Source organism: Phlebotomus argentipes, unplaced genomic scaffold (genome assembly GCF_947086385.1).
Source record: "Phlebotomus argentipes unplaced genomic scaffold, Phlebotomus argentipes genome assembly contig_15, whole genome shotgun sequence".
Taxonomy (NCBI): Eukaryota; Metazoa; Arthropoda; class Insecta; order Diptera; family Psychodidae; genus Phlebotomus; species Phlebotomus argentipes.
Window position 1 is genome coordinate 384,731 of NW_026776181.1, and position 27,087 is coordinate 411,817.

Genomic DNA, 27,087 nt, shown 5'->3' on the forward strand with positions numbered 1-27,087 from the left:
TAAATCATTGATTAACTTCTGAATAGGCACTCGTCTTCATTCGAAATGATCGGCTACGAATGTAAATTGTGTGGAAAATGTATTGTCTTCGCAATTAAGAATGCCTCTCTACTAATTTTCTCAATGGTGCCAGACAGAAATGCATTCCAATAAAATGCTCTTTCATCTTAAAAATTACAAGCAGAATTTCCAGCCATTAATCTTGAACAATAAGATGAGAAATTTATTCGTTTGATTAAGATTCTCTGAACTGTATGAATATCAAAAATGAGAGAGACGAGAATTTCCGCTTGGAGAATTGATTAAAACTCAACTTATGTGAAAAGCTATAAATTAAATTCTCTTCATGTGCAACCCTTAGACACATTACACACATTTTAGAAGTTTCAATGAGAGGAATAGCTCAATTTGTAGATTCGAGAATTGTGAAATAATGAGTCAAAAGAAAATAATTAAGAAAATCATTGAGCGAAAAATTGATAATGGTACAGAGTATATTAATTCTAGCTTGAATGGAAGATGGAAATATTTATTGTCCATACACGGATTTGTTGCTGTGTTTTTCGTACAGATATCATTTCCAATCAACTCCATTAGTTCTTCGTTTTTTCAATTATTCTTCGATTGACATTTCTTTTGCGTAATATCTCTACGTAAATACTTTTATATATATATATATATATCCAAGATACATATGTATATAAATAAATGTTTGGATATATATTGATCTAGGAGATTTCTGAGAAAGTGATTATTGAAATTTTCGAAGTATATCCAGTAACATTTGCTTCAGACGTGCATTATAAGTATCATGAATATGAGCAAGTACTCCTCGTGCTCTTGAATGTCAAATAGTCAATATTGAATAAATTCCATGTGAATTGTTCGCATTAAATTATACATCACGTTTTCTCTTATTCAGAACCATAACCCATCCTCACATGAACTTTATTCACCAAATTTATTCAATTAAAATTAGGGAGACTGTGTCTGCATTGCACTATCATACATATTATGAAGCATAAAGTAGTCTTATGCGTCGATATTTAAACCATGGGAGCCGCTATATACGTACAGTTCAGCCTAAGTGTATTTAAGGATTAATCTCGGAGCATTGCCTCACCATACAGTGGCTGTTATCTCAAGACCAGACATGAGGGCTGTGAATACGACGCTTTTTAGAGAAAGTTTCACTTTCTCTTTTTTATAGTCTGAACCGATTGTGTATTTTCAAAACCATTCAATCGTACTTTTACATGTGATCTACTTATAACAAAAAAATCATTTCGATGTAGTTTCCAGATGAAAGAAATAAATACTTTCACATTGAAAGTGATCAAAAATCATGAGAAAGGGAGAAAAACTTTTATTGTGTTTCTAACAAAGCCCTATCACTGTTACATGTAACAAAATGAAGTCGGCATGACGTTAAAGGACTGCATCTGTTAAGCTTCATCATTCAAAGAAGATGTTGCGAATGCTAAAAAATATACAATTTTTTTTTCACAGAAGAAAGAAAAATGCTACAATGAAACTAAATATAGCCTAGTGTAGCGATTTTCTCTCACAATGCAGAATAACACGAACAATGCTGAAGAAAATGCTGCTACTGAGGATTCACTTCAAATCTTTATTATGGCCAGCACTTGATAGTGCTTTGTAGGGATATTGTGCCTAAATTCCAGTACCTTTTTGGATTTGTATAAGGTGGAGTGCTTATAAAAAGCTTTTGAGCGTGGGATCAAGCCTTTAATAGGTGTCTTTGCGTGTGAAAAATTCTTAAGCCACCTAATTCGCTCTCTCGCTCTCTCTCTCTCTCTCTCTTTCTCTCTATGCACGTGTCTCTCGCGGGAAATTCAACAGCCGGTCGAGAGCCAGATTTCTCAATGAAAATCCTTCTATCGATGAGCGAATTCTCTCGCTCTCTAGAATTTCCCAGAGAGAGTGAGTCGGAAAGTGAGAGAAAAGCTGAGGCAACAGAGTTTTGAATTGGATTCAGTTGATTCAGTTGGTCGACTTCTTGTGACGCGTTAACAGTGATCGAAGTATAGCGCGAAGCTTTATATTTCGCGAGTTATCTAGATAAAGCGCTCGTTAATGCTCAATCGAAGGGTTAAATCTGTGTGAAGTGTTGTGTGATGAATGGTTGTTGGCAGAAGTTTCGCAATCAGACAGTTTCAAAGCAAAAAGGCCCCGGTGTGAAGGATAATTAGGAAGTGGTAAAAGAAAGGGTTCAAGGGATACAAATTGGATACACGCTCCTGACCTATTGAGTGCCCCTTCTCATTTGCGGGGTTCTTAATTGTGGCAGCTGAAGGAGAAGAAGAAAGTCCTAAATATCTACCCAGGTAATTGGTCGTGCGTGCGGATGAGTCCGACGAAGAGTGGGAGGAAGCCACAAAGACGGTGAATTGATAAGGTGGCGAAGATTTGAAGCGAGACAGAAATGCGATGGACTGGTGATGAAATTGTCGGTGAAAAGTGATTTATGAGATCACCGTTGATAGTCTCAAATGTCCAGGACGTCCTCGAGATCTTGAAGAGGAGTGTCCGCCAGTGAGTGAAAAAGGTGGAATACAAATTGAACAGATTTTTCGGGCATCCACTGAATCATCACATCATCCCTGTCGGGGATGGGCGAAAGCTGAAGGGCGACTCTTCAAGAGCACACAATCAATCTCCCGAGTCGTACTTTTATGTGGCCCTGAAGAGTATTAGATAAAATTATAGACGCACAAGTCAGATTATGTCCTTTCACGCAATGAAAAAAGCTATGGTTTCTTATAACCATGATGAAGCTCGAATATTTATATTAAATTTCTGTTGAAAATGCGAAATCTACTAATAGATTGTATTAAAAGGGACAATAAAAAAATATATACTACAAAAGCTGTTATGGAACGCCCATAAATTCCATAAGCTATTTCCTAAGAGGGGCTAATAAATCAAGTAAATCAGAATAGAAGTCATTAATGTTGTTTATATGTATTGATTAATCTATTTCGGTTTCCTCTTAAGCTTTTTATGTTGAATAGTAGAAAATGAATCTTGCCTAAGAAAAGATAAAGATGTGCGACTATAAAAAGGGCTTCATTAGAGAGAAACTTTAAAATCCTTTCCGTGTTAATGATGCAAAGCTCTATCTGAGTTCGCATTATTTATTATTTTACATCACCGGAAGACGGAAATTGCTCCTTTTCCCGCTCAAACGTCAGCTTTCACGTTGTGCGACTGTAATTTTTCTCCCAGAGCCCAGATTTATATCTTCAAGTATTGTTGATTGCCTCTTCTTAGATTCCTATCACCTGAAGCATTAAAAAGTGATTCATCTGATAGCGAAAGGACGACAGAAGGAAATTTTCCAGTGGTATTAATTGCCTCTACCGTCATTAAGAGTATCTCTTTTTGCGAAGTTACGAAGAAAATGCGAAGATGGATCGCAATTTTTCCTAAATTTTATCTATTTTTAAGAGTTTGTATGCTGTCCCACATTCTGGGCTTCTCTATTTTGCTGACCATCGCATAAAAATTCGGTAACATGGTGTAATAATTTGTTAATTTGTGTATCGCGGTGTCATCTTATTTACATCCTCGACAGTCTGAGTATCTGCGTGGATTTCTATCCACTCAATTCGGAGCGATGACAAGTTTTTCACGCGGCGCCAAGGTTTCCGGTCAAAATACAAATTGTGAATAAGTGCTTTTCCTCTGCACAAACAATAATTTTATCGAAGAATTCAATTTCTCATAAAATGCGTGGGTGTGTCAAGTGTTCAAAGACGAAAAGAAGACGACAAACAATCCGTATTTCGTCCATTTCTACTGTTTATTTTCTTTTGCGCATCTCGGCATTATGTAAACTTTGAAAATGTCCAACTGGACATGTCCATCATTCATGTCTTTTCCCCACAAGTCTCTCCAAATGCAATTCCTTTGGGCAAATAATAAAGATAGAAAATACAGAAATTTCATAAAGAGATAATCTAATGGAATTCAGCATAAAATTTGACCTTCCCTCCATGAAACATTTTTTCCCATTAAAAGCCTAGTGCTCCCAGTTTCTAAATCTAAATCCATATCAACATTCATTCCTGGCATACCGTCTCTCCACCCATGCTAATTTCTCCCCAAGCCAAGATGTAATGAGAATGAAGATGCTTTTCATACGTCTCTTTTAATTCTCAAAATTTGCTCCTCCCTCTTGGCTTTCTCTCATACTTCTCAAGTTCACACAAAAGAGACAAAATACCGAAAAATTTTCTATAAATATTGTGAAGCATGAGAGATGGTAAAAATAGCAACTAGAGAGAGTAGATATCACGTTATATAACATGATTTGCGTTCAGCAGGTGTGCAAATAAACTGGATATAACAAATAATAGAACAATTACCGAAACAGCATTTTGCTTTTTATGCACATTGCGTCGTGATGTGTCGCTTAATTGAAAGGAATTAATCCCAATTGTGTGTGATATAATCAATGATATACAAGAAGTTTGTACAAAGTGATTTTCCACTGGGGAAAATGTGATTCATGAGTTTTACAAAGTGAAGAAAAGTCATTTAGTGGTAAAATTGAGCTTTTAAAAAATAAAATGCATACATAAAAGATTGCATTTCATTGCACGACTGATTTAAAATAACATCAATATTAATCTGTGTTCTGTGCAATTAAATATATTGACACTGTGTTTAAAAGTCGCCAAATTAAGGAAGTTTGAAGCTAATTTAATTGGTATTTTCCGTAATATCTAGCTTTAAATGTGGAAGAATCTGAGGGCTGGAAAGTGAAAATTTAGGCAAAGGAATTTTTGAATTGCTGTCGATTTTTAAAAAAATTCTTGTGAATAGGTATTTTAATATGCCGTTAATTGCGTGTTTCCCTAACTTTTTTAAATCTCGTAAAGGGACGCAAAATTTTGCCCCATTCTTCCACTTAAGAATGGTATTCTTTGAAATCAGACGACACGCTTCCAATTGATTTTAATTGCGACAAAACACAAGAGATAGAATGCACGATTTGCTGAAAGCAATTTCCTCCTCTCTAACTTACAACTCCAATAAATATCACAATCATAACACTTTAACGAGAAGAACTGTTGGATGCTGTTCGGGGTAATTAAACTTTCCTGATTCATCAAGTAAGCTGTTAGGTAAACTCTGCAGAAATTGTCCGTTGAAGTCTTCCATCAAGACGATGTAAATCTATAAATATTTCAGATGGGAATTCATTCCAATGATAGACGATAAGCAGTCAGCAACAAAGCTGAAATTTGTAGCAAATTCACGCACTTTGCATATTCTATCACGAGTTGAATCAATTTAGGATGAGGAGATAGAGAAGCAAAGTTGATAGAAAGAGGAAAATATACTAAATGGCTGTGGGGAAAATTGGAGAAATCACACCAACTCATTGTTTCATCATACTTCCGTTCCAAATTCAGCACCTCTTTTACGACATTGACCTTTCCCTTGCCTTACGACCCATCTGACTTTTGTATGCCATTCTCATCATATGAGCCTTTTTCCTCAAAGATCTGACAATAGGTACCCGTGTACACACTTGGGATTTATGTATTTAAAGTATGGCATAGCTTTTCACAATGGAGGAATATGACTTTCGCAGTCTGTTGGCAGGAATTACCAGTAAAAATGTCACATTTTCAGCCATTCAAATACAACTTTGTCACGCGAATAAACCATACGAGTGGCGCGATAAATTTTCACTTTTCATTCTCAAATCGCACGGAAATGAAGAACTCGAGGTGATGGAAGGTTATTCGCGGAGGGTAATTAAATCAAATGGAGTGTGTTTTAGTGTGACTGGAAAACACTGCCTTCCTAATTGATAAAAACATGTGTTTTTCATATATTCCCTCCACTAAGCGCCTCTGAAACTTTCTATAAGTGTGCAGAGAAGTTGTGTTGTTTATGCCGAGACGCGGCTTGGATACTTGCCAGTGCTGTGATAGCTGAAACTCACCACTGAGGCCATAAGAGTGAAAAACCCGTACAAATTATTGCATTAGGAATTATTTAGAGAAGATTTTCACACAATTAATGTGACCATCTCGCGTTGGAGGCTGAGTGTGACGACCCAGACAAGTGATAGTCTCAAAAATATACTCGTGTCGCCCTTGAAATTGGCGAGTTTGAAGTGAAAGTGAAAATTCACAGGATAGTAAATGATCAAGAGGCATTTCTGAATTGATTTGTAAACACCATGACGAAGGGTTAAGCATACGTGTCAAAATGTGTCAATATTGCGCCAATTTACGATTGAAAATTGATTTTGCAAATGTTTGCATAGAAAAGCCCTCGCAGAAGGGGCAATGGAAAGGTGTACATGAAAATGAATGGGAAAATTGCGACAGAGTGGAAGATGGGATTGGGATTTATAGAAATTTCGCAGTATTTCACTCCTGCCCTTGCGTTTTCGCCAAAGTGAACACTTTAGCATATTGAAATCGAATAAATGGAATCATACATATAGGGAAGTGCTCGCTTTTCTCTCCACGAAGGACAGCAGAGCAAACTCATGCATGCTTCTTCGGTAAATGGACGTGGGTACAGAAGGGTAGTGGAAATGCGGTAGATATGTTGTAATTTTTCATTAAATTTCAGCTGAGAGTACATTTTCACACTCTCTTCTATTCATGTAATATCAATTACAAACCATGAGGAAAATTACGAACAAACTAGGGGATTTGACGAACAATTTATCCTTAAACAGTAAAATTCTCTTCATGTAGAAAACATCGCATTCTCAAGCATCTCCTTGTGTTTTCTTGCAGAGAAGATTGAGATTAAAGATTTGAAGTTATGAATGGAAGGAAGTTCAGTGTAGTGTAATACAAGGACCAAGATTCTTTCTTATTGAATGAATGAAAATGAAAGTTTCAGAATCATTTCATTCCTACCACACCTAAACTGTAATGGAAGATGGAATGTAAGTGGAAAGGTAGATCATACGGGAAATTGATTTTAATGTTTGTTATTCATCCATTCCAGTCCATACGTGAATCCCTCGCGTTTATCCAAATACATTTCCATGCATAATGAATATACATATTTTCCTATTACTTGTTTCTTCTTCTTTCGCAGGCTTTTTATATCCTCTTGCGAGATTGCCGTAAGACAGTATATAATTCTTCAAGACCACGCATTCGATGTGGGAAAAGCCTCCTACGGGCATGTTCTCACTCTGGCAGCAGTAACTTGGCGGTGTCAGTGAAGTTAGGAGGGGGTGGAGGCCGCCCGGGAACGCAATAAAATGTGAATTGAGCCACTTAGTGTGACAAGAGTGACAAGATGAACTGGCTTGGAATTCACAGCGATGCGGGGGGGTCCCAATTCGTACTGCATATCAATGCACTCCCATCTTAATCGCGCCGGAAGGCCAAATTAATCATGAATATCCTCCCGGAAGGGGACGCGGAGGTGGACAACAGCACCGCCCTGGACTGGCTGGCGGGCAATGGCACTCTCATGCCCGCCAATGAGATGGGGTACTTTAAGAACCTCTGTCTCTACACCTACAATCCCACAGACGAGATCGTCACGTTCCAGTTCTGGGTCTGCGGCGTCGTGCTCAATATTGTGGGTGTTCTTGGCATTCTGGGGAATGTACTCTCCATGGTGATCCTCTCTCGGCCCCAAATGCGCTCCAGCATCAATTATCTCCTGATCGGACTGGCGCGCTGTGACATCGTTCTCATCTTAACCTCCGTCCTGCTCTTCGGCATTCCCAGCATTTATCCCTACACCGGCTACCTCTTCTTTTACCACTACTACATCTATCCTAACATATCACCCTACGTTTTTCCTATCGCCATGGTCGCTCAGACGGCCAGCATCTACCTCACATTCACCGTCACACTGGAACGCTTTGTGGCCGTTTGTCATCCGCTCCAGGTTCGCGCACTCTGCACATATGGTCGAGCTAAACTCTATGTCGTGGTGTGCATTGTCTTTGCCATCTTGTACAACTTACCACGATTCTGGGAAGTAAGTTCTCCTACTCATGCTATGGTAGACTAATAAAACCAGCAAGCTGATCACGTCTGTCTTCCTGGTTTCAGGTCAGAGTGCAGGAATTTGACTTCAAGGGTGGCGTTGTATACTGCGTGACTGCATCAGAGATGCGCTTGGATACTTACTACATTGAAATCTACATTCACTGGCTGTACTTGATCTTCATCTACGTTCTCCCTTTTAGTCAGCTTGCAATTCTCAACTCTTTAATTTACGCTCAAGTGCGTCGGGCGAATCGAGAACGCCAACGTCTGAGTCGGACGGAGAAACGCGAGATTGGCCTAGCTACCATGCTTATTTGCGTGGTTATAGTGTTCTTCCTCTGCAACGTCCTCGCGATGATCAACAACATTATGGAGGCGTTCTATGCCACTACAAATGACTATCTGGTCAACGCATCCAACCTACTCGTCACCATCAACTCCAGTGTCAACTTTATCATCTACGTGATCTTCGGGGAGAAGTTCAAGAGGATTTTTTTAACGCTATTCTGCAAGGGACGCATAGGCCGTGAGTCGCCAGATGGACTAATTCATGATGATAGCTCCTTCTCCAATGGAGATGGCAATCACAGGAATTCGGGGCGGTTTCAGCGGCACGGCACAACGAGAAGCAGCACGCGAAGCAACGGAACGAGCCTGAGGATCACCAGGTCCGTTCGAGTCCGCGCCCCCTCGCCGGGTCCATGCGTCTACTACCCGGCGAGGGACTTTAAGCCGCGCGGAGGCTTAGTAGCGCGAAGTGTCTCTGTGCAGAATTGTGACTGGGAACGTGATACTGTGGTCAATGGCAATGGGCTAGTGTCTACCACTGGCTTCTAAGCACTGTGTATATATTGTAAAAAGAAGGGTAAAAGTCTATGCAGAGAGATTTTAAGTGTTCTGTGATGATATCACATCGAGATGTGTTTTAAAAGGGTGGCCATGAACCGTCTCAAGGGGCCGAGAAAAGCTCCTCTTGAGAAAAATGTTCAATCCCGAGAAAATTCTATCAGACAATGAAATAGGAAAGCTTTTATTGTGTCTCCAAAGCCAATAAGAGAAATGGATTCTTTTTTTTTGTAAAAAAAAACAGTGTGAAAAGAAGATTAAACAGCAAAAATAAAATTAGGAGTTACAAATTCACTGGAATGAGAATTAATTCCATCTTCTTCATCGGGGCAGATAAAGGGATCAGAGAGCAGCAAAGTTTAAAAAAACATTTTCGATACCCGTGCAAAAATTAATTACCACCAACTTAATAAAGTTACGCCATTAATTAAGCATTCTCTGAACCTTTGAATTATTTCAGCCTGTCGCCCGTCCAGTGTATTTTTCAGTCAAGGATTAATTAAAGACTGCAGAGTTTTTTCTCTTCCTTGCCTCCCACAGAGAGAACTTACCAAGGATAAAATCATAAGGATTGCGACTCTCACCTTCTTGTCGTGATTTCATAGTGATTTATAGACGATTTCAATGCTAAGGGGACAAATATTCATATTGAATGAGAATGAGAGGCACTAAAATTTTTATTACGACTCTCATATCATCGAAATTTCGCCCATTCTCTATCACACACTATACATTCGACCTCAATCTCACCCACTTTACAATGGTTCAGTGAATCCTTTCAGCTGGGGAAAATCTCCGATAAAGCACACATTCTCTCGTCTTCAGGATAAATTGCCACTGAAATTTTCATCATGTCGATATTAGCCAGTGGTGAGCGTACAAAAAATGTCTCTGCAGACAAGGAGAACATTTATTTTACTCTGAGTCACTGAGAGAAATCTTTCAAGCGTAACGCTAAGGAGAGGGTCAGGAGGGTAGATAAGATAAGAGGATTAGAGAATCAGTCTAATTAACATTAAATTACTTCTCTTAGTTTTAAAGAAAGGTTCCTTCTTCACTGTGTACTTGTGTTCCCCATATCATCCTTTGGACATTCTACCCAAGTCATCTTTTTACAATGATTAGATTTATCATGACAAATAACACGACCCAAAAAACAATGCAATATCCATTCAAGCCTAAATTAGAATTGCTTTTAGACATTTTAATCAGATTTCGAGTGTCACGAGGGAGAGAATAATAATGAGTGATAGAAGAAAATAATCAGTTCAGAAAATAACTCTTCATCTTAAATTTTTTTTGGTAATTCCAGCTTCGTCTTGGACTGTGTTCTGAGGCTTATTCGCCTGTTATATGGCGAAAATCAAAGCATGTATGCCTCAATAACACCACATTGTTATGAAAAGATTTATGATGACAAACAATATAGTAGGAACCAAAATTAAGGAGAAGATTTAACAAACCTTAAAGGATGATTTGCTCCAAACGCATCAAGAGTATTTAGATTAATTGATCTCAACAGAACCACTCAAAAAGATCTTTAAATTAGTTACATTCTCTAAATTGCATATTAAATCGTCGTTATAAAGCATACCACTATTTTTTTCAATTAATTCCATAACTTTCAAGCATATTTGCCATGTGATTAAGGCAGATTATATCTGAGAGGAAACTTCTAAAATCTGTGTATAGATTTTACCATTTCACATCGGCGGGGAAACTTCAAGAAAATGATAAACTAGTTTGGGCGAGTGAATGTCGAAGTTTTCTTCGCATTTCTTTAGCGAGTTATTTATCATTTTTATTGCTATACTTCATCACTCTATCACACATTTTATATGGCGGACGAGAGAAATTACTTTCGTCACCCTTACTAAATGTGCGTATGAGAAGAAATTTTATTTTACAGTATCAGAATAATATTAAATTTTCGGTACATTTATTATGTCTCTCAGAGCTAAGAGATACGACAAAAGAATTCAGTGATGCCCATGTGAGATATTACCATGAGTTTGATAAACGGATAAAAAATGTCGGACCAGAGCTCAAATCAATCAACTAACCGAAACAAATATCTGAAAAAAATCCCTCACGCCAAATATTATCTTTTTACACAGTTCTTGATCTAATTGAATGACTCCAAGCCGGCGAACAGCATTAATGGCATATCTGGGGATTTTTTAGGCATTTCCTCCGCAACATTTTGTATGATGGAAAGTTAATGGCGCAAATTTTGTTCTCATTTCTTCCTTCATATCTTTCGCTCTTCATTTTTTTTCTCTCACGCGCCAAATGTTTTTCAAGTGTAGAAAAGAAGTTTCAAGAGCTAAAGAAAATATGAGGTGTGGAGGGGGTGGATTTTCGTTATTGAAAGTGGCCTGAAAAAGAAAGAGACATTGCCAACGAGTTCCGCTGGAAAATTATTCAAGGAAGAGGAACGGAACAAGATGGAATTTAATAATGTGAAAAAAATGCTGCTATGACAATTTGGCAGGACAAAACCATCGGATGAACGTTGGAAGAAATAGGAATTGAAACATAAATTAGATTTGTGTAATTAAATTTACGGGTTTTTACCCAAGATCGGGTTGTCGTATATTTCTGAACTTGCTAGAGTGAAATCTCACGTAACAGTAACAGACACTGCCAATGAATCAACCGGAGAGACACGAGGAAGAATCTGGGTAAGGCTATAATGAATAGAGTCTTCTAATTGTGTGGCATTCTCACACCTCAATCGTACCAAAACAGAAGGGATATACATAAATCTCAATTCTAAGCAACTGGAAACTATCGATTAGGCATGATTTTTTTCCTAACACAGAAGCTTCAGGATGGGGGAAATTTTACGAAGACTTCATAGAGATTTTCTTAATATTTCACTTTTGAGCAGTCCAACTTCTTCTGTGCGTGTTTCAACCACTTGCCAATAAATTACGTGTAGGTGGGAAAATTCAGTTACATGTGAACTCGTGAGGATCGTGTTGCCTTGGCTCGTGGCACTTCATCATATACACTCGCCCACAGATTTATCGGTGCTCAGATATAACCATGATTGAGTTGAGTGACAAATTGTAATGGTGCGGAATTTTCCGACTAATTACCAAGTAAATTTGCTAAGGGATTTACTCAAAACAGTTTATTTGGCAAAGCTTTGGACATTGATATCAAACAGTTTTATCAGCTTCCCCACAGCTCACGTCATTCTCTGCACTCTGTTGATAGTGAAAATACTTCAGCTGGTATAGAGCTTCTGGAAGATACTAGCATCAACTCCGAAACCGGCCTTGTAATAGTCAAAGAAGTGTTAGATCTGGCAGCAGGCGCTGAATTCGTGAACTCATTTGAGTTAGTGCTGTCCAGAAGGGATTTTCTGAAGATATCCGTCTTTTCAGGTCCTTCGTCGTCCATTTCCACATCAGTAAAGTTAAATCTGATGGTTTTGTTTAGTTCAGGCGTAGGTTCCGCAGGATGAAAATCCGTGAAATACTTCACGGCATGTAGAGGCTCGTCCTCATTTTTAGGGCTGATGTAGAAAACCTGAGGGTTCTCGTTGATTTGGCTCTTCCAGTTTGAGTACTCAAAATTGTTTAGGCTTTCCTCCTTGTCCATGAGCACATCCATGACGAGATCCGGCGTGGAACAGCGATTCAAGTGTACAGAGAACATTTTTAACTGATGTGACACACTCACAAGATAAGCTTTAACAGACTGAGTTGCTCAAGAAAAAGAAGGCTTTATATACACATCAGCCTGCAGGCAGGACAAGGGTGTTTCCAGGTAAAAAATTAGAAGTTTGAAATATTACTTAATTATGTTTTAATAATCATTGCTTATTGAGAAGAATTAAATGCTTTATAAATCTTTAAAGACGTATTAATTTGCAGAGACCTCTATTTTCTGATTTAACAGATAAGACACCTAAATAACATTTTTTTTTATTTGATTAGTGAATTTTAACATAGGATTTTAATGTGAAAGAAAATCACACTTGCGCTATTCAATTTAGAGTCACTGTATGCATGCATTCTCTACCCATCACTCACATACTTTATTGTTTCCGAGAAAATACTTTTTAATATGCACCTCAAGCGTTATTCCACAGGTAATATGAGTTCAGTACATAATATTCTCAGAATCTTCAAGTGTATTACATTTGTCTAGGTCCAAAGGAAAATTCATCTTATGAGTTTTTTTATTCATTGTTTAGTCTAATTTGTGCAAAGGCAGCATTCTCAGCTAAATTGAGTGGAAAACCGTCTGCTTGCTCTCCAGACGAGCCACAGCACTCAATATCCATTTGCGAACAAACAAAGAAGTAAACTAAAACTGGCTCATTAAATACATATGAGCAATATTGAGCTATAAAAGAAACGTGGCTTGAGAAATGAAATGAAAAAGTTGCCAAATAAAATAGCAATTTAAACTGTTTCATATTGTTATTTTTCAGAAGGGACTCTTCTGGAAGGGATGTAAGATTTTTCAGTACAAGTTAAAGATTTAGTCTGCGGAAAATGCTTCATGGAATATTCAGGTAAAAACCATAAACCTTTTGCTGTAGCCATAAAAATCCCCGGGATTTAAGGCAAATCCCATGAAGCAAGTTTGTCTCTCAGCAAAGTTTTCTTGCATTCGACAAATTGTAGTACGAAGGAGAGGAAATTTCGTGATCTTGTGGCAAGAATTTAATAAGACAATTTCCAATTCTCGAGCACATTTTCCTGCTGCAACATGGAATCATTTATGTATAATTTAGTTGGAACAACTCAAACTTCCAAACTCATCTACTCATGTGGACTGTTGATACACAAATAAAGATGGTTCTTCGGCTGTTATGGTCTCGCTTTCGGAGTCAGTTTTCTCATCAGGAACACCCTTCTGTGTCTCCACGCTTGTTTGCTCTTCAACCAAAGTGGTCTCATCTTCCGGCGAACTTTCCTCCTCCTCCTCCTCAATTTGATGAGAGCTGGAAAATTCACTGTCTCCGGACTCATGAAGACCAAATGTTGGCACAAATTCCGCCTCATCGAAGAAATAAGGAACTGATCTTTCGAGCGATGCTGTCCAAAGTTCGTAAACGGGATCATCTTCAAATGCCTGTTTAACTGGCAAAGTATCACTCACGGGCAGAGGGGTTGAAGTCCTCTCGAGTCTTATCACACTCATACTTGGCGGTTTTGTCCTTTACAGCAAAAATAGCAGCAAAACTACCTATTAATAAGGCATCACTTTCGTCACTGAAGAGAAAGTGACACAGACTATTACAAATGAGTTGTGTAATAAATAAATCTTCTCCAGGTAAGAAACCTGGCAAAAATTGGTAGTTCTACTCTGACCGTTGTGAGTTTCTTACACACCGAACCGATGGGTTGCCTTCACAGTGCACCAACTTATACTTTCTACACAGCCAACACAAGTGATCCAACACTGACCAATTTGCACGCCAGGACGTCTAGGGAAAGAATCGAAATATCTCCAATTCCTCTGGCTCATCAGCGGTTATCCACTCCAAGATCGTCCCCAAGAATTTCCAGAAAAGCAAGAAGAAGAACCACAACAAGCCTGCTCAAGAATCTTCCTCTCTTCACCGCAAGAACCTCAACGCCCCTGCCCAGGAAGAAGGAAGTGAATTGGGAACTCATAAATACCATCCATGGACTGGAACCTGGATATGGAGCATTTGAATATCACCTGAAAAACTCTGAGAATAATTCAAATAGAGTTTTTCCAGGATATCAGTCGTCAAGAGTGAGATTATCCGTGAGAGACGAACACTTCACTGACGATTCGGATCGTCTGGATTCAATTCATGTGGACAATGGACAGTTAAAGGGATGGAAATTCCGTACACATCATCATGAAGCTTCTGGACCTCGCCGGAGACTTGTCATGACCTCGATATCCAGTTCACGAGAGGTTTTTGAGGATTCATAGACAAATTTTTTGCTCAATGATATATTTTTAGTCTCATGGGCAACATCTCAGCTGTATCTGTAAATAAAGCAATAAATTCAATGTGATTTTCCTGTTTCATATCACTCCGCTTTTACCTGGACACAATTTCCTTCAGAATTTCCGTCACTTCTACCAGAATATCCCGATTAATTTCCTTCAATCCTAAAGAGACGACAATCTCCAGACCTTTTACATCGACTTCAGTGAATATTCTTCTCAGCGCAGCTTGAACTTCATCAGTATCATTTCCGAATTTTCCCTGTATCTTCAGCTGTTTGTTGTATTTTGCAAATAAATCATTTTCAAAGCTCCTTTCGCTAGATATGGTGAAAATGTTATTGATTTTTCCAAACTGCGTGACGACGACGAATAGTTTGCTGCTGAATTTATGCACTACAAATTCCGTATCCACCTCACCCACAGAATATTTATGAACAGTATCATACGCTGAAGCCATATTTCACGGAATTTTACTTAATATTCTTGAAAAACTTAAAGAAAAAGAGGATATTGAACAATGCACTAAAGTATAATGGGGTTGTTTACATTTTGTACCGACTGTCAAAAAGACCCTGATGGTCATCCTTTCTGTTTCAATGATGTTTCACTTTTCAGTAATAGTATTTCAGTGAGATTTTCACATTACATTGATGAATGCAAAAATCGATAAATTTCTTATTTCATTTTCATGCTTTAATTAAAAGCCTAAAAATAAATTTTGTCGCAGAAATGCATAAAATGAGCTTGATAGAATTCTTCGCTGTAACTAACGAATAGAAACCAAAAATAGACAAATTTTCGAAAATCTTATCTTGAAAATCCTTGTACATCCAGAACTGTTTTGTCATGTAACGGCCCTTCTGCTAATCGAGCTATTGCTGACAGAAATCACAAAATATACTACTTATCCCTCCGTCAAGTTCTTGTGCGTATTGAAAAAGTTGCAATTCTGTATGCGGTGCTGTGTCGGCTGGAAATCTGTGTGCAACGTCAGCTGGGGTGTGGTTGACAGTCGGAGAAATTCCCCTGACACGGATTTACAAGAGAAAATAAAAACATGTTCTAGAATAAACAAAGTGGCAACATTTGTGTAATCATCAGCTTGGAGACATGCTGAAGATCTTTAAGAAGTCAGGTATGCGACCAGCGAGTTAGTCACGTTACGTCTTTTGAAATGATGCTCAACTGCGCCACTGGAAAATTGTTTTTAGGTCGTAGAAAAGAGAACACAAATTCGTCATCGCAGGAAATTTCCGGAGATGCTGATGACCAACGGAGGAGACACTCTGGCAGCCAACCAGCTGCATCACTGGCGACCGCAGAGGAGTTATGCGAGAGCCAGGAAGGTGAGCTTCGGAGGGCTTCCGGGAAGTTGTGGAGGTCAGAGGTGTGATTTTTTTGGTTTCTCTTGTAGACGAAAGTGAGGCTTGTCGCTCGAGATTGTCCAAGAATCTGCTGGAAATTCTCTCTGAGAAGAGTAGCCTGTGCTACTTCGTTCAGTTCCTGGAGGAGCGCAAAGTGCTACCACTGATCAAGTTCTGGTTGGACGCAGAGAGTTTCCGGACGTCAGCACAAGTTTGCGAGAAGTCCGATGGGCTTCACAAGACCACAACGAAGAGCACTTCTTCCGAAGGGTGTGACAATTTGTCTTGCTTCAGCGTGGACTGCGAATCTGTGTCCCTGAACTCGTCTACAAGTTGTGATATTAGACGCGGGGAAGATGGGAAGTCCACCATGTCAGACGACTTGAGTGGGCAGCTGGGAAAAATCACGGATTTCATTGCAAATCAGGAGGACAGTAACCTGGACGGCTACTCAAATTTATGTGATATCTCGATAGGGCAGTCAAGCGGAGAGGAGAAGAGTCAGGATGAGGCGAAAAAGCGGCTGGAGGAGGATGACGACGAAGAAGATGATGAGGAAACGATAAAAGTGCAGAGAAGCATCGCCACGGACGCTGTTAGAATCTTTAAGAAGTACTTCACGAGCAACTCGTCTTACTGGATCGACATCCCAGCCCCAGTCCATGCCAAAATTTCCCTGGCGCTGTGCCAGGAGGACGGTGGACCAGTGTCCCCGTTCTGTTTCGAAGCAGCGCAGAAGTACGTATTCAATCGCCTCGAGAGGGATCACCTTAGCGACTTCCTGGACAGCATTTTCTACTGCAAGTACTGCGTTGACGTCCTAACCGGGGACAATCTACACATTCGTGATATCCTGTATAGCGAGTCGGCCTTATTCTATTTCCTGGAGTTCCTTGAACAGGAAAATATCCGCGATTACCTGGATTTCTGGGTGTCGGCCACGAACTTCCGTCGCCAATTCATGGAGAGTGGCGATCGGCTGGTTTTTGCGGAGGCGCAGAAGGACGCAATGGTGCTGTATGAGAAGTATTTCTCCCTCCAGGCCAACACATCCCTCCAATTCTCAGACACCGTGCGATTCCATGTAGAAGAGCGGATTTGCTCTCAAACTGAACCCATCTTTACATGTTTTGACCGGCCGGTGCGCATTGTTGAGCACTTTCTAGCGACAAACCACTTTGCCGGATTCACAAAGTCTCAACTGTTCTACAAGTACCTGTCGGAGCTCCTGAATCGCATCCAGGAGCACAAGCGATCGACAGATCAGAACAAAAAGGGCCACAGGAAGACTAATTCTGAATGCTGGAGCAGTATCTCAACGCAGAACACTCTCTTGGCTATGGAGACGCCCCAGAAGCATCGAGCTGTGCGCTCCTGCTCCACGTCAGACATGCAAATCGATGCTAGACATATCAGCGATCCCGACCTTCTCTGGAGGCGTTCCTCATTCGCCCACGGCCTTCGCTTCGGCAGCGTGAACGCCCTGGGGCGCTACGAGCGTGACTTCGACATGGACAACGGCGATGCCGAGCGCTGGAGTCTTTCCGCAAGTGGAAATAAGCTGAAGAAAGCCATGCGGAAGCTGGTGAATCTCCCCGAGGATCGCGTACAGGAAGAGATTGCCTGGCAAGTGGCCGAGATGATTGTTAAAGATATTACGAATGTTACTCTCAATCATGACACAGGAACGTGATGTCTGTGACTCTCTCTAACTCTCTGTCATTCCTTTTTTGTGGAATTTCTACCCCTAAGAATCTTTAGTCACTCTTCAGTGTTATTAACATTTTTTTGCAATGATTTAAGATAGTATTCTTTATTGTCTGTCCTGAGAGAATTTATGTGAATTGTTTAATTGACAAATTCGGATTTTGAAAGGCGTCACTAGAGACTCATAGGTGTTATTTTTTGAAGAATTGAAAACAATAAATTAATATATTATGAGAATATCGAATGAGTTATCACTTTATGTTTGATTTGTCGCAATAACATTGTTTTGAGAAGTAGCTTCATAGCTTACTATTCTGACAATATCACCATAAGATAAATAAACCAAATAAACCCTTTAAGAAATTTGATTTTTCATCGCCAATCTCTAGTGCGATGTTATAACAATTGACCTTCAGTAAAAATCGCATGTCAACATCTTTACTATTCTCACACTTTACACGCTTGTCTTAACATGCATTCTTGTGAAGTGAGACAAGATTTTCTTCCAAATCCTTTGCGGAAATAAATATTAAAATCGCGAAAAAAAATATTTCCAACAGAAAAATCTGACGACAAGTCGCTGCTTCATTGCTTAGTGATGTCTGTATTTTCATGGAGGCGCCTGGTAAAAGCTCGCGCTATGCAAATTTCGATTTTCACAGCGTTTCGTTTAACGAATTCTTACAAGAATTTCGTTCCCTATCTATATGACCCTCGCGATAATTTGTGATTTTCTTCACGCATCGCGAGAATTTAGTGTTTGATTTGCTATTCGAAGAGTAATTGGAACCGCGCTCTTGAGTGTACTTAGCACACTATCGAGCTTTGTTTCTGCACTGAATTCCTCACTGCGACATTGACATTGGTCTATTCTGCCTTTGATGCCATTCCTCTAAACTCTTTCTGTCGCTGAATTATTTTTCCGGCAAACCGGAAGCCGTGAGACATCTTCTCAGATGTAAGTCTAAAAATTGATCGCTTTCGTGTAGAGTAGACGAAATTGCTGTTCATGAGGAACAATTACTTGGCTGTACAAATATACAGGCTCTCACAGCATTTATATATCTAATCTAATCACAGCGTTAGATGCTTGCAGTGTATGTACAGGAAAATGTAATTTAAGTGAAGCCAAGTGGATTTCTGCAGCAGTTTGCCGTCAGTGCTGGCCGAGGGAGGAGTATAAATCCAGGAAGACATCTTCTCACGTTATAATTTAGGTGTGAAAATCAATATCTTTAAAAGTGAGATTTGCAATGTAATTTTATTTTAATCTTGGACTATTTGCAATAAGTTTCAATACTCTCAGTGTCAAGAGGAGCTCCACTTAATAGGATTAATCGTCAAATCCAGTAAAATCGATTGTAAGTAAGTCAAGTGCTTCTTGTGAGTCTCACAAAGGCATTCCGTGGAAGTGCTAATTGAGTGTATAATCACACATTAAAGCATCTCTTTAAGCATGCTATCTCTCAATCTTTTGGGTATCTGAGTGTTTTTCTCCTTGACTGTGATAAATCAATTACTTCCTCAATGCTTTATCAGTGGACGATAAAGTGACTTTTCGCACAAAGTGACCCAGAACTCCGTCTCTCTCTTTCAAATCTTCAATTAAGTGATAAAAATCCACTTTTCAAGTCTTCACCACTGATTTTCACATAAGTCAAATTTCCTCTCATCTTATCTCACTCCATAAATTAATCCGCTGTGAGGACCTTCTTATCAGCACGAAGAGAATGAAGAGCACAGTGGAGTCGCCTGGTTGTTTGACATCATATACATTTTCACAAAAGAGCCTAGAAGTTGGCAAAACTATGAAGCTCAGTAAGAAATATCTTAGCAGATAGTATCAAGATGTGATTTAAGAGTTCTGAGACCAATTTTAATAGTAAAAAGGTTTGCTATTCAAAAAGGTATTTAACCACTTGTTTAGTAGAAAGATTCATCACTATTTTCTCAGTATTTATCGCCGTAACTATTACAATCTGAGCATTCTGAAAATTTACAATTGCAGAAGCTATTTCTCGAGAATGTCAGACACGCCCGAAGTGAAGGATTTGGCGGTCCTCTTGACCCCCAAACTCGTCGGCCGAAAGGTCAAAGAGTGCACGACTAAGCACCTTACGGCTGTCGGTGACAACTATGGCAGCACGATGCTCTCTCTCAGCGTGACAATGACCTCTTCGGATGGCTCTGAAGAAGGCAGGCTGGAGCTGGTGGCAAAGATGTGCCCCACTAATAAAATGCTCCTCGACATATTTCAAGTAAACATAACCTTTACCAAAGAGATGGCCGTTTACACTGCGTCAGTGCCAGAGTTTCTGCGTCTGCAGGAGGAGACAGAATGTCCAGAGGAGGAGAAGTTGGACGTCTTCATCGAGTGTTATGGCTCAAGGGCGTCTCTGGATCCAGAGAGTGAGTCCGTGGACGGTGATGCTGTCCTTCTTCTGGAGAATATGAAGGTCAAAGGTTACTCTGTGGGGGAGCGATCTAAAGGGTTTGATATGGAACACACAAAGTTGATTCTGAAAAATATGGCTAAGTTTCACGCAGCTCCAATTGCACTGCGGTACAAGAAGCCCGCGATCTTTGAGGAGAAAGTCCGAGTACACCTCAAGAAGATAGACATTGATGAAGGACTCACGAGTGAGGTTTCAGCTCAAATGAAGCTGGTAAGAGAGTTTTTAGTCCGACATAAAATTGAAAGCCTAGCAGGATGAAATCACCAGCAATAATTGTTACTTGATCCTGCATTTTCTATCCTTATTTGCTTGTATTTATATTACAACATCACATATCTTTATACAGAACTGACATGGCATATAATAATATTTTATAATTCACCCTCGATGTCACTAACACTCAACATCACAAAGCTATAGCTTCATTGACATACTCACAAGTACTTGGCTGATATTCAGTCAGCCAGATTATTCAATTGGTCATTTGTTGTCATTCGCAATGCTTGTTTAAGTGCTCTATATCTTTATGTATTTATTATATGCCGAGATTAATTTGCAGTCCACAATCCATTTACTAATATTGCTAAATTGACCACTTAATCTCCATTATATTCTTAACCCGCCATTCAATCATTGATGTGTTAATATGCAAATTAGGATCAATTTGAAGAAATGCATTTTAGCATGTTCACTCAAATCAGCGAAGACTCGTGTAAATTTGCTTTAGCGTTTTTTTCTCCGAGTTCACTGTCCAGTTTATTGACTAGTTTATTTATATATTCACTTTTGCCTTCGACGGTCGATTTATTTCCAGTTTCGAGTGGCATCTTCGGCATTCCAATACTTTTAAAGCATAGAGAATTGTTCCACTGAAACACTTTTAGTGATATTTTGGGAGTTTTCCATTTATAAGAATTTAACACTGTGATTGATCTGATTTGCAAATTAAATGAGATTTTGTGCGAAAAATGTATTGAATTATGTATAGATTTATCCTAAATTTTACGGAAATTTCCTCTATGAGCTTTCTTTTCTTGAAAAAAAAAAAACCAAAACACTTTACATGCATATTCGCAAAGCTATAGCTCATGAACTCTGCCAAGAAGAATGGGTTACTGGTCCTCTCGTTTTAACATGAAGAAACAATTTCAGGCCCTAGATAATGAGCTGAAATCCATCCCAGAAGTGCTGCAAATCTTTGATCAAATTGATAGGCAATTTGAAATGTGCCAGGAGCGACAGAGGGACTTGAATTATTACGAGGAGAATCCTTTCAACACAATCTGCCACAATGACTTATGGGTCAATAATGTCATGATTGCGTATGATGATTATGGAAGTCCAACACGTGTAAAGATCTTTGATTTCCAGCTGATTATGTACGCCTCACTATCCATAGATGTGCTGTTCTTCCTTTTCACCAGCGTACAAAATGATATTCTTTTGGAGAACTTTGAGAAATTCCTCAAATTCTACTTCAATGAATTCTGCAATAGTTTAAAATACTTTGGATGCCCCGTGGAGGATTTTTCTTGGGAGAAGTATGAGTGTCTATTTAATAGTCTTTTCTCGGCTCATCTTTTATTCTCACTTACAGATTCCTTGACGATATCAACCGACAGGCGCCCTATGAGCTCTACCATCTCGTGGCCATGACAAAGATACTTCTCATTGATAAGCAAAAGATGGCCCAGAAAAATGAAATTACTGATGACACCTTCTATGATGCCGAAATGGTCGGTCCAAATTACTATGACAAGCTGAAACTCATTATACTGGAGTACAAGAAGCGCCACTGGTTGATTGAATAAAAGCCCAAGCAACAGGCTCACAATTTAAAAGCGAGAGTCGGATACAGTAATTAATTTATCGTACAATAAACTCCTTCTGTGTAAAGAGCTTTCATCAATTAATGACTCTCCAAGTTGCTGCACGAGACAATTGAACTTTATTCGCAATTTAGCGGCAAAGCCTATAATCTCCAATATTTCGCCTCCATCATTTACACTCAAACCTGCTTGTTTTACATAATACTCGCAATTAATTCATGTTTTCGATGAAAACTGATTTGTAAGGATGGAGAAAATATTACATGATTGCCATAGACTTGAGCAGTTTACAGCATGCTGGACGTTGTCGACACATAGAATATGGATCGGAGACGTTTAAAGATTGATTTTTCTAAACAAAATATTTTTATAAGACATTTTAATTATTTGTTTTCTATCATTTCGGCAAATTAAACAGTTTTGAGAAGTACAATATGCAAAATGTCAATCCATACTTTCAGACTTGTTTAGAAATTTTAGTAAATTTGATTATTATACCGAAAATATATTATTTCGTACATTGTCCGCGTAAATAAAACTGATATCGCACAACTCTGACTATCATGGAGACTTTGTGGCATTACAAAACGCTACCATGGCATGAATTTCTCTCATGTGATCAGTCTTCCTACGAATGTTACATCAGCATTCAAAAGAGTACCTCAAAGTCTCTTTCTCTTTTGATAACTCCATGTCCGTATTGCTTGTATCAACGCAGCGAATGCCTCACATTTTCGTATATCAATCACTGTCTCACATTCTTATTCCCATCATCGTGGTCAATGAACTCCCTTTTGGGCTCTCTGAACTGTGTGGGGAATTAAAGTACTGGAGATAAATTCTGTAATCTTGGCGCATTCTTTTCTGAGAATTGTGCTGTGTTATCGCCAAATGCCTGACCTTTTCATTCAAACGCTTTCCACTCCAATTAGAGGATTGTAATCATTGTAACAAGTAATGTAATAATGAGATGATTGTGAAACATCACTTTTTCCCTGATGTCTTTGCACTTCACGGGGAAAGTTATGAGGTCACGAATCATCGTCAAATTGATTAATTTTAGCAAATTGAATTCATGGCAAAGTTCATGATAGAGATAGTGAAATAATTGATAAGAAAGCCAGGCGAAAGATGTTTCCGTAGAAACTCCTGTTCTTACTTGAAGTGTCAACGATATTCCATACTTTTCCTATTTACGCCAAATTAATTCACTGGGCCAAGTAAGACCTCTCCTTTGTAGCGCATCATAATTTTTTTGCTAGCCTAAAAGTCTCTATGGCCGTCAAAACAAATGCTTTGTGACGTTTTCAATACGAAAAAGACTGCCGTGGTATTTTCACGCTGTAGGAGTGTAATCATCACACGCTATTTTATAATTTTGCGCTGTGCATATTTAATGGTAGCACAATTTCCACGCGGCTGATATCAAAAAATACACGTAAACATGACCTAAATAAACAAGCAGACAAGTGGCCAACTCACAATAATAATGAATGAGACAAAAAGTTCGCCAGATAAATTTCTTAGGCGTAATTTCACTCTCGTGCGACTTTGAGAGTCAATCTCAAAAATTCATGTGAATAAAATTCAACTGAACTTGATGGAATTTTCCTCTTTGACCACTGAAGAATAAGCGGGTTTTCATTTCTAGGCAATAAATTGTTGCATTTCCTTTATTGAGTCGCCCGTTCGTCATTGAATGCGTTCTCTATTTGCATATTCATTACTGTTCCACTCAATTCATAGCAGAATTTATTAGATGTTGCCACACGAAAGCCAGTAAGAAACATTGTTCATTAAAGTTATGTGAACAAGTGACCTATCAAGAATATCAGATGTGCAGTGATGATTTTTCTTGCAAAATATCCCAAAAAAATGTATCATGGAAAATTTGTTGAACCTTTTCATAACATGTTGATGTATGCCAAGCATTCTCTCGTGCAAATATTTTTCAGAAAACTGATCATGAGCAAAACAACTTGTCAGCATTCAATTTGCTCAATCGGAATTGCTGCGCCCCCGTAATTTTCAATTAGCGAATTGATATTGCATGCAATGCTCGGGTGATGGAAAAACCTGTCCACAAGGAATATTAATTGTTATGCACGTATTCTTCGCAATTAATTTCGTTTCAATTTCAGACAGTGTAGAGAGAGAAAAGGAAATTTGTGGAAACTTTACCCGACAAGTTTACAAACGGACCTCTTTTCACCTTCAATAATTGAAGCAAGTGTTGATTGTTTATCGCAAGCAAAGACCTTTAAAATATTTATATGCCTATTTACTTGAACTGGAGAAAGTTTCATTGTCAATTACAATCCCCATTTCTTGTGTACATATGTAAAGGCATAATTAAAGTCTTTATCGCCAGTGAGTTATAAAAATGTTGCGCGAAAACTTGAATGAGATTCACGCTGATCACACGATGATCACGTGTGACTATAAATTTGTGCGCGCACTTCAGCTTCAAATGTTGGATAAAGAAAGTGAGAAATATCAATGGAATTTTGCAATATGAACTTGAGCCACACTTTTGGATTTCATAACACCCGCTAGACGTGTATTTGTGTGCGATTGCTTTGCAGAAAAACAGACGAAAGTATTTTCGAACTTCTCTGCTGCCTTTCACAACACCCGAGGATGCTTTGAACGTCTGTTCCAAGACGCGGCCATTTGACGAGTGAGTCCGCAAAAAAATAGAGGACATCAGGAGATGGATTTGGCAATTGGCGCCAAAAATAGACATGAAGTTTTGAATGATGGCAATTACGTGAACAATTCTATGTATGTGGGTTTATTTTTAGATCCGTGGATGCCATTTAGACAATGTCTTGAACTCCTTTGGGGGAGAAAATCTCACGTGTGCCCCAGACATTCTCTGCATGAATTCAGGGAACAGCTTCATCCGATCTTTTTTTGTGATATACAAAATTGGCTGGAGAAGAAGAGAAATTCCAGATTCAAGATGTTTTCTGGGGGGCAAAAACTCGTTGAAGCACTTGTTGCATCATCTTTTCTGATGGATACAACACAACAGAGGTACAAAGTATTTTTATAAAAAATGCCGAAAAATGAAATTATAATGAGTATGTTCTTGTATTCTCTCAACTCACCTCTCTGGCCGTATCGAATGCTCACATTTTCAACAGTCACGAGCTGACAACATGAACAAACCGTGCCTCATGTGGAAAAATGCCATTAACAGTCACCGGATGAGATTTTTGCCAGCTCGCAGAAAACCCACTGTTCGAACATACGAAACAATTACTCAGTTTATCATTATTTAGTGGACCTCAAGCATCCGACTGCAGGAGGAAAAAAATCTTTTATGATATTATTATCATTATTTAGTGAATCAACAGAATTTCCTACTTACCAGACAGATAGCCGAAGAAATGCCGAAGATGATAAAGCTCTCAGAATAATAATGAAAGATGAAATGTTCAAAGTGCACGGAATTTGAATAATTTTTCTACGCTGTGGATGGCTTTATCACAAAATTCACGGAGATCACCACATTTTGTGGCGAAAAAGTCATCGGCAATTAATTGGAGTTGTAATTATAGCAGAACAGAGAAAAAAACTTGCCTCAAATGACTCACATTAACCGGTTTCGGTGATTTCGTATCTCCACAGAAAGTCATCAGACTTTGCACAAGAGCAAAAAGTCTCAAGGAAGCGCGATAATCCATAACTGAAGTGCTTTCTTAAAATGAAATGATATAAAATAGGTGCTGATCAGTTCAATTATCAGTCTTATCAATCTCGAAGCCAATTCAATCTCCATCATAGACATATTTCATTTGCGAAAATGTAGAACGAAAATCTCAAGCAAATACAAAGAATAGAAATGTGTCGTGACCCAAATCGTGAATAACCCACTCTAGAGACGTATTTTCTCGTCGCTTTTCACTAAACGAAAGTATACGCGACAGACCGAGTTTGATGCCGAATATGAGCTAAGATAGGCGAAATATTGTCGCAATGTCTTAAAATGCGACACAATGTTCAATTCTGAGAATCATCTTTGTTAGCAAAGAAAGTTCTAAACTAAGGAAGAATTGTAGAAAAATAATTTTATCCCAGGTAACTGGTAAAACAAAGCGTCTACAATTCTACCGGGATGATTTGTTTGATCTCCTTCGATGAATTTCGAAAGAATTCGTTTTATTTTATTCTTGTCTAAAAACTCGTCTAGTGTTGGCCTTTGACAAGGTACTGGAGAATTGATCATTGTGTCCAAGATAGGTTCTTCTACATCCTACCTTACGCCACAGCCATAAGGTGATAAAGTATGGAATAAAGGAGTTGAAATGCTGCAGCGTTCAATCAAGCGCGACGATCTTCGTGTGACTCGCAACAAAGAATATAAAAGTGAGAGTATCACTGTTGGAGCGCATGCTCACGCGTTGGAGAATATATTTCCCAACAAATTACGCTGTGAGAGACACATAAGATGATAAAATTAACGAGAGAAGTGGGTTTTACTCCACAAGATTGAGAAAATACTCCACATTTGAGCTTTCTCTGCCGGCGACAACATAGTTACGAAGTCCCCAAAGATAACAACGCTACCGATAAGCGCACGACATGAGAGTGCATCCGCTGTTGATAACGCGCCGATAAGTCAACAATCATGGCATTTATTGACACATATCTCAATTGCACTTTCGCATATTTGTGGCCACGTGCATGATCTGGTGTCAATCATGTTAATGCCACTCATGGGATGTTGTTTGCTACAGAATTCACAGTTCCACTCCAAAAATAGATTATCTCGCGCTGGCCATTTGAGTTTCACGGTTACAAAATTGAAATTTTCACATGCTCGATGGTGAAAAGATAGTACAAGAAATCAAATCAGCTGTTGGAGAAGCCGAATGTTGCTGTTTGCCATTGTCTATGATTAGAT

General features: G+C 38.9%; 4 protein-coding genes and 1 long non-coding RNA gene across 7 annotated transcripts; 3 read left to right on the top strand and 2 right to left on the bottom strand.

Moving 5' to 3' along the window:
- Positions 1-2,041: 2,041 nt before the first annotated feature.
- LOC132261848 (FMRFamide receptor-like) lies at positions 2,042-9,200 on the top strand. The gene is made up of 3 exons (XM_059760861.1): positions 2,042-2,348; positions 7,105-8,007; positions 8,082-9,200. The coding sequence occupies exons 2-3, from the start codon at positions 7,411-7,413 to the stop codon at positions 8,853-8,855; spliced, it is 1,371 nt and encodes a 456-aa protein (XP_059616844.1). The 5' UTR covers positions 2,042-2,348; positions 7,105-7,410; the 3' UTR covers positions 8,856-9,200.
- Positions 9,201-14,769: 5,569 nt separating this feature from the next.
- On the bottom strand, positions 14,770-15,381 carry LOC132262247 (uncharacterized). Its single transcript, XM_059761448.1, has 2 exons — positions 14,915-15,381; positions 14,770-14,855 (listed from the first exon to the last, which is right to left on the bottom strand). Exons 1-2 carry the CDS (start codon positions 15,274-15,276, stop codon positions 14,846-14,848), a joined length of 372 nt encoding a protein of 123 aa, XP_059617431.1. The 5' UTR covers positions 15,277-15,381; the 3' UTR covers positions 14,770-14,845.
- Positions 15,382-15,805: 424 nt separating this feature from the next.
- Positions 15,806-18,155, top strand: LOC132263292 (A-kinase anchor protein 10, mitochondrial). The gene is made up of 3 exons (XM_059762977.1): positions 15,806-15,954; positions 16,031-16,165; positions 16,234-18,155. The coding sequence occupies exons 1-3, from the start codon at positions 15,930-15,932 to the stop codon at positions 17,874-17,876; spliced, it is 1,803 nt and encodes a 600-aa protein (XP_059618960.1). The 5' UTR covers positions 15,806-15,929; the 3' UTR covers positions 17,877-18,155.
- An 888-nt stretch (positions 18,156-19,043) lies between these two features.
- Positions 19,044-22,242, top strand: LOC132261924 (uncharacterized). 3 transcript variants are annotated; one of them, XM_059760975.1, is made up of 5 exons: positions 19,087-19,107; positions 19,182-19,251; positions 19,899-20,556; positions 21,499-21,887; positions 21,944-22,242. In XM_059760975.1, exons 3-5 carry the CDS (start codon positions 19,915-19,917, stop codon positions 22,155-22,157), a joined length of 1,245 nt encoding a protein of 414 aa, XP_059616958.1. In that variant the 5' UTR covers positions 19,087-19,107; positions 19,182-19,251; positions 19,899-19,914; the 3' UTR covers positions 22,158-22,242. The 3 variants fall into 3 exon arrangements, with proteins under 3 accessions (XP_059616957.1, XP_059616958.1, XP_059616955.1); XM_059760974.1 differs by having other exon boundaries at positions 19,044-19,251; XM_059760972.1 differs by lacking the exons at positions 19,087-19,107; positions 19,182-19,251 and adding an exon at positions 19,636-19,730 and having other exon boundaries at positions 19,902-20,556.
- Positions 22,243-24,969: 2,727 nt separating this feature from the next.
- Positions 24,970-25,688, bottom strand: LOC132262666 (uncharacterized). Its single transcript, XR_009468464.1, has 3 exons — positions 25,552-25,688; positions 25,289-25,418; positions 24,970-25,191 (listed from the first exon to the last, which is right to left on the bottom strand). It is a non-coding gene; the product is annotated as an uncharacterized LOC132262666 (long non-coding RNA).
- Positions 25,689-27,087: the final 1,399 nt, after the last annotated feature.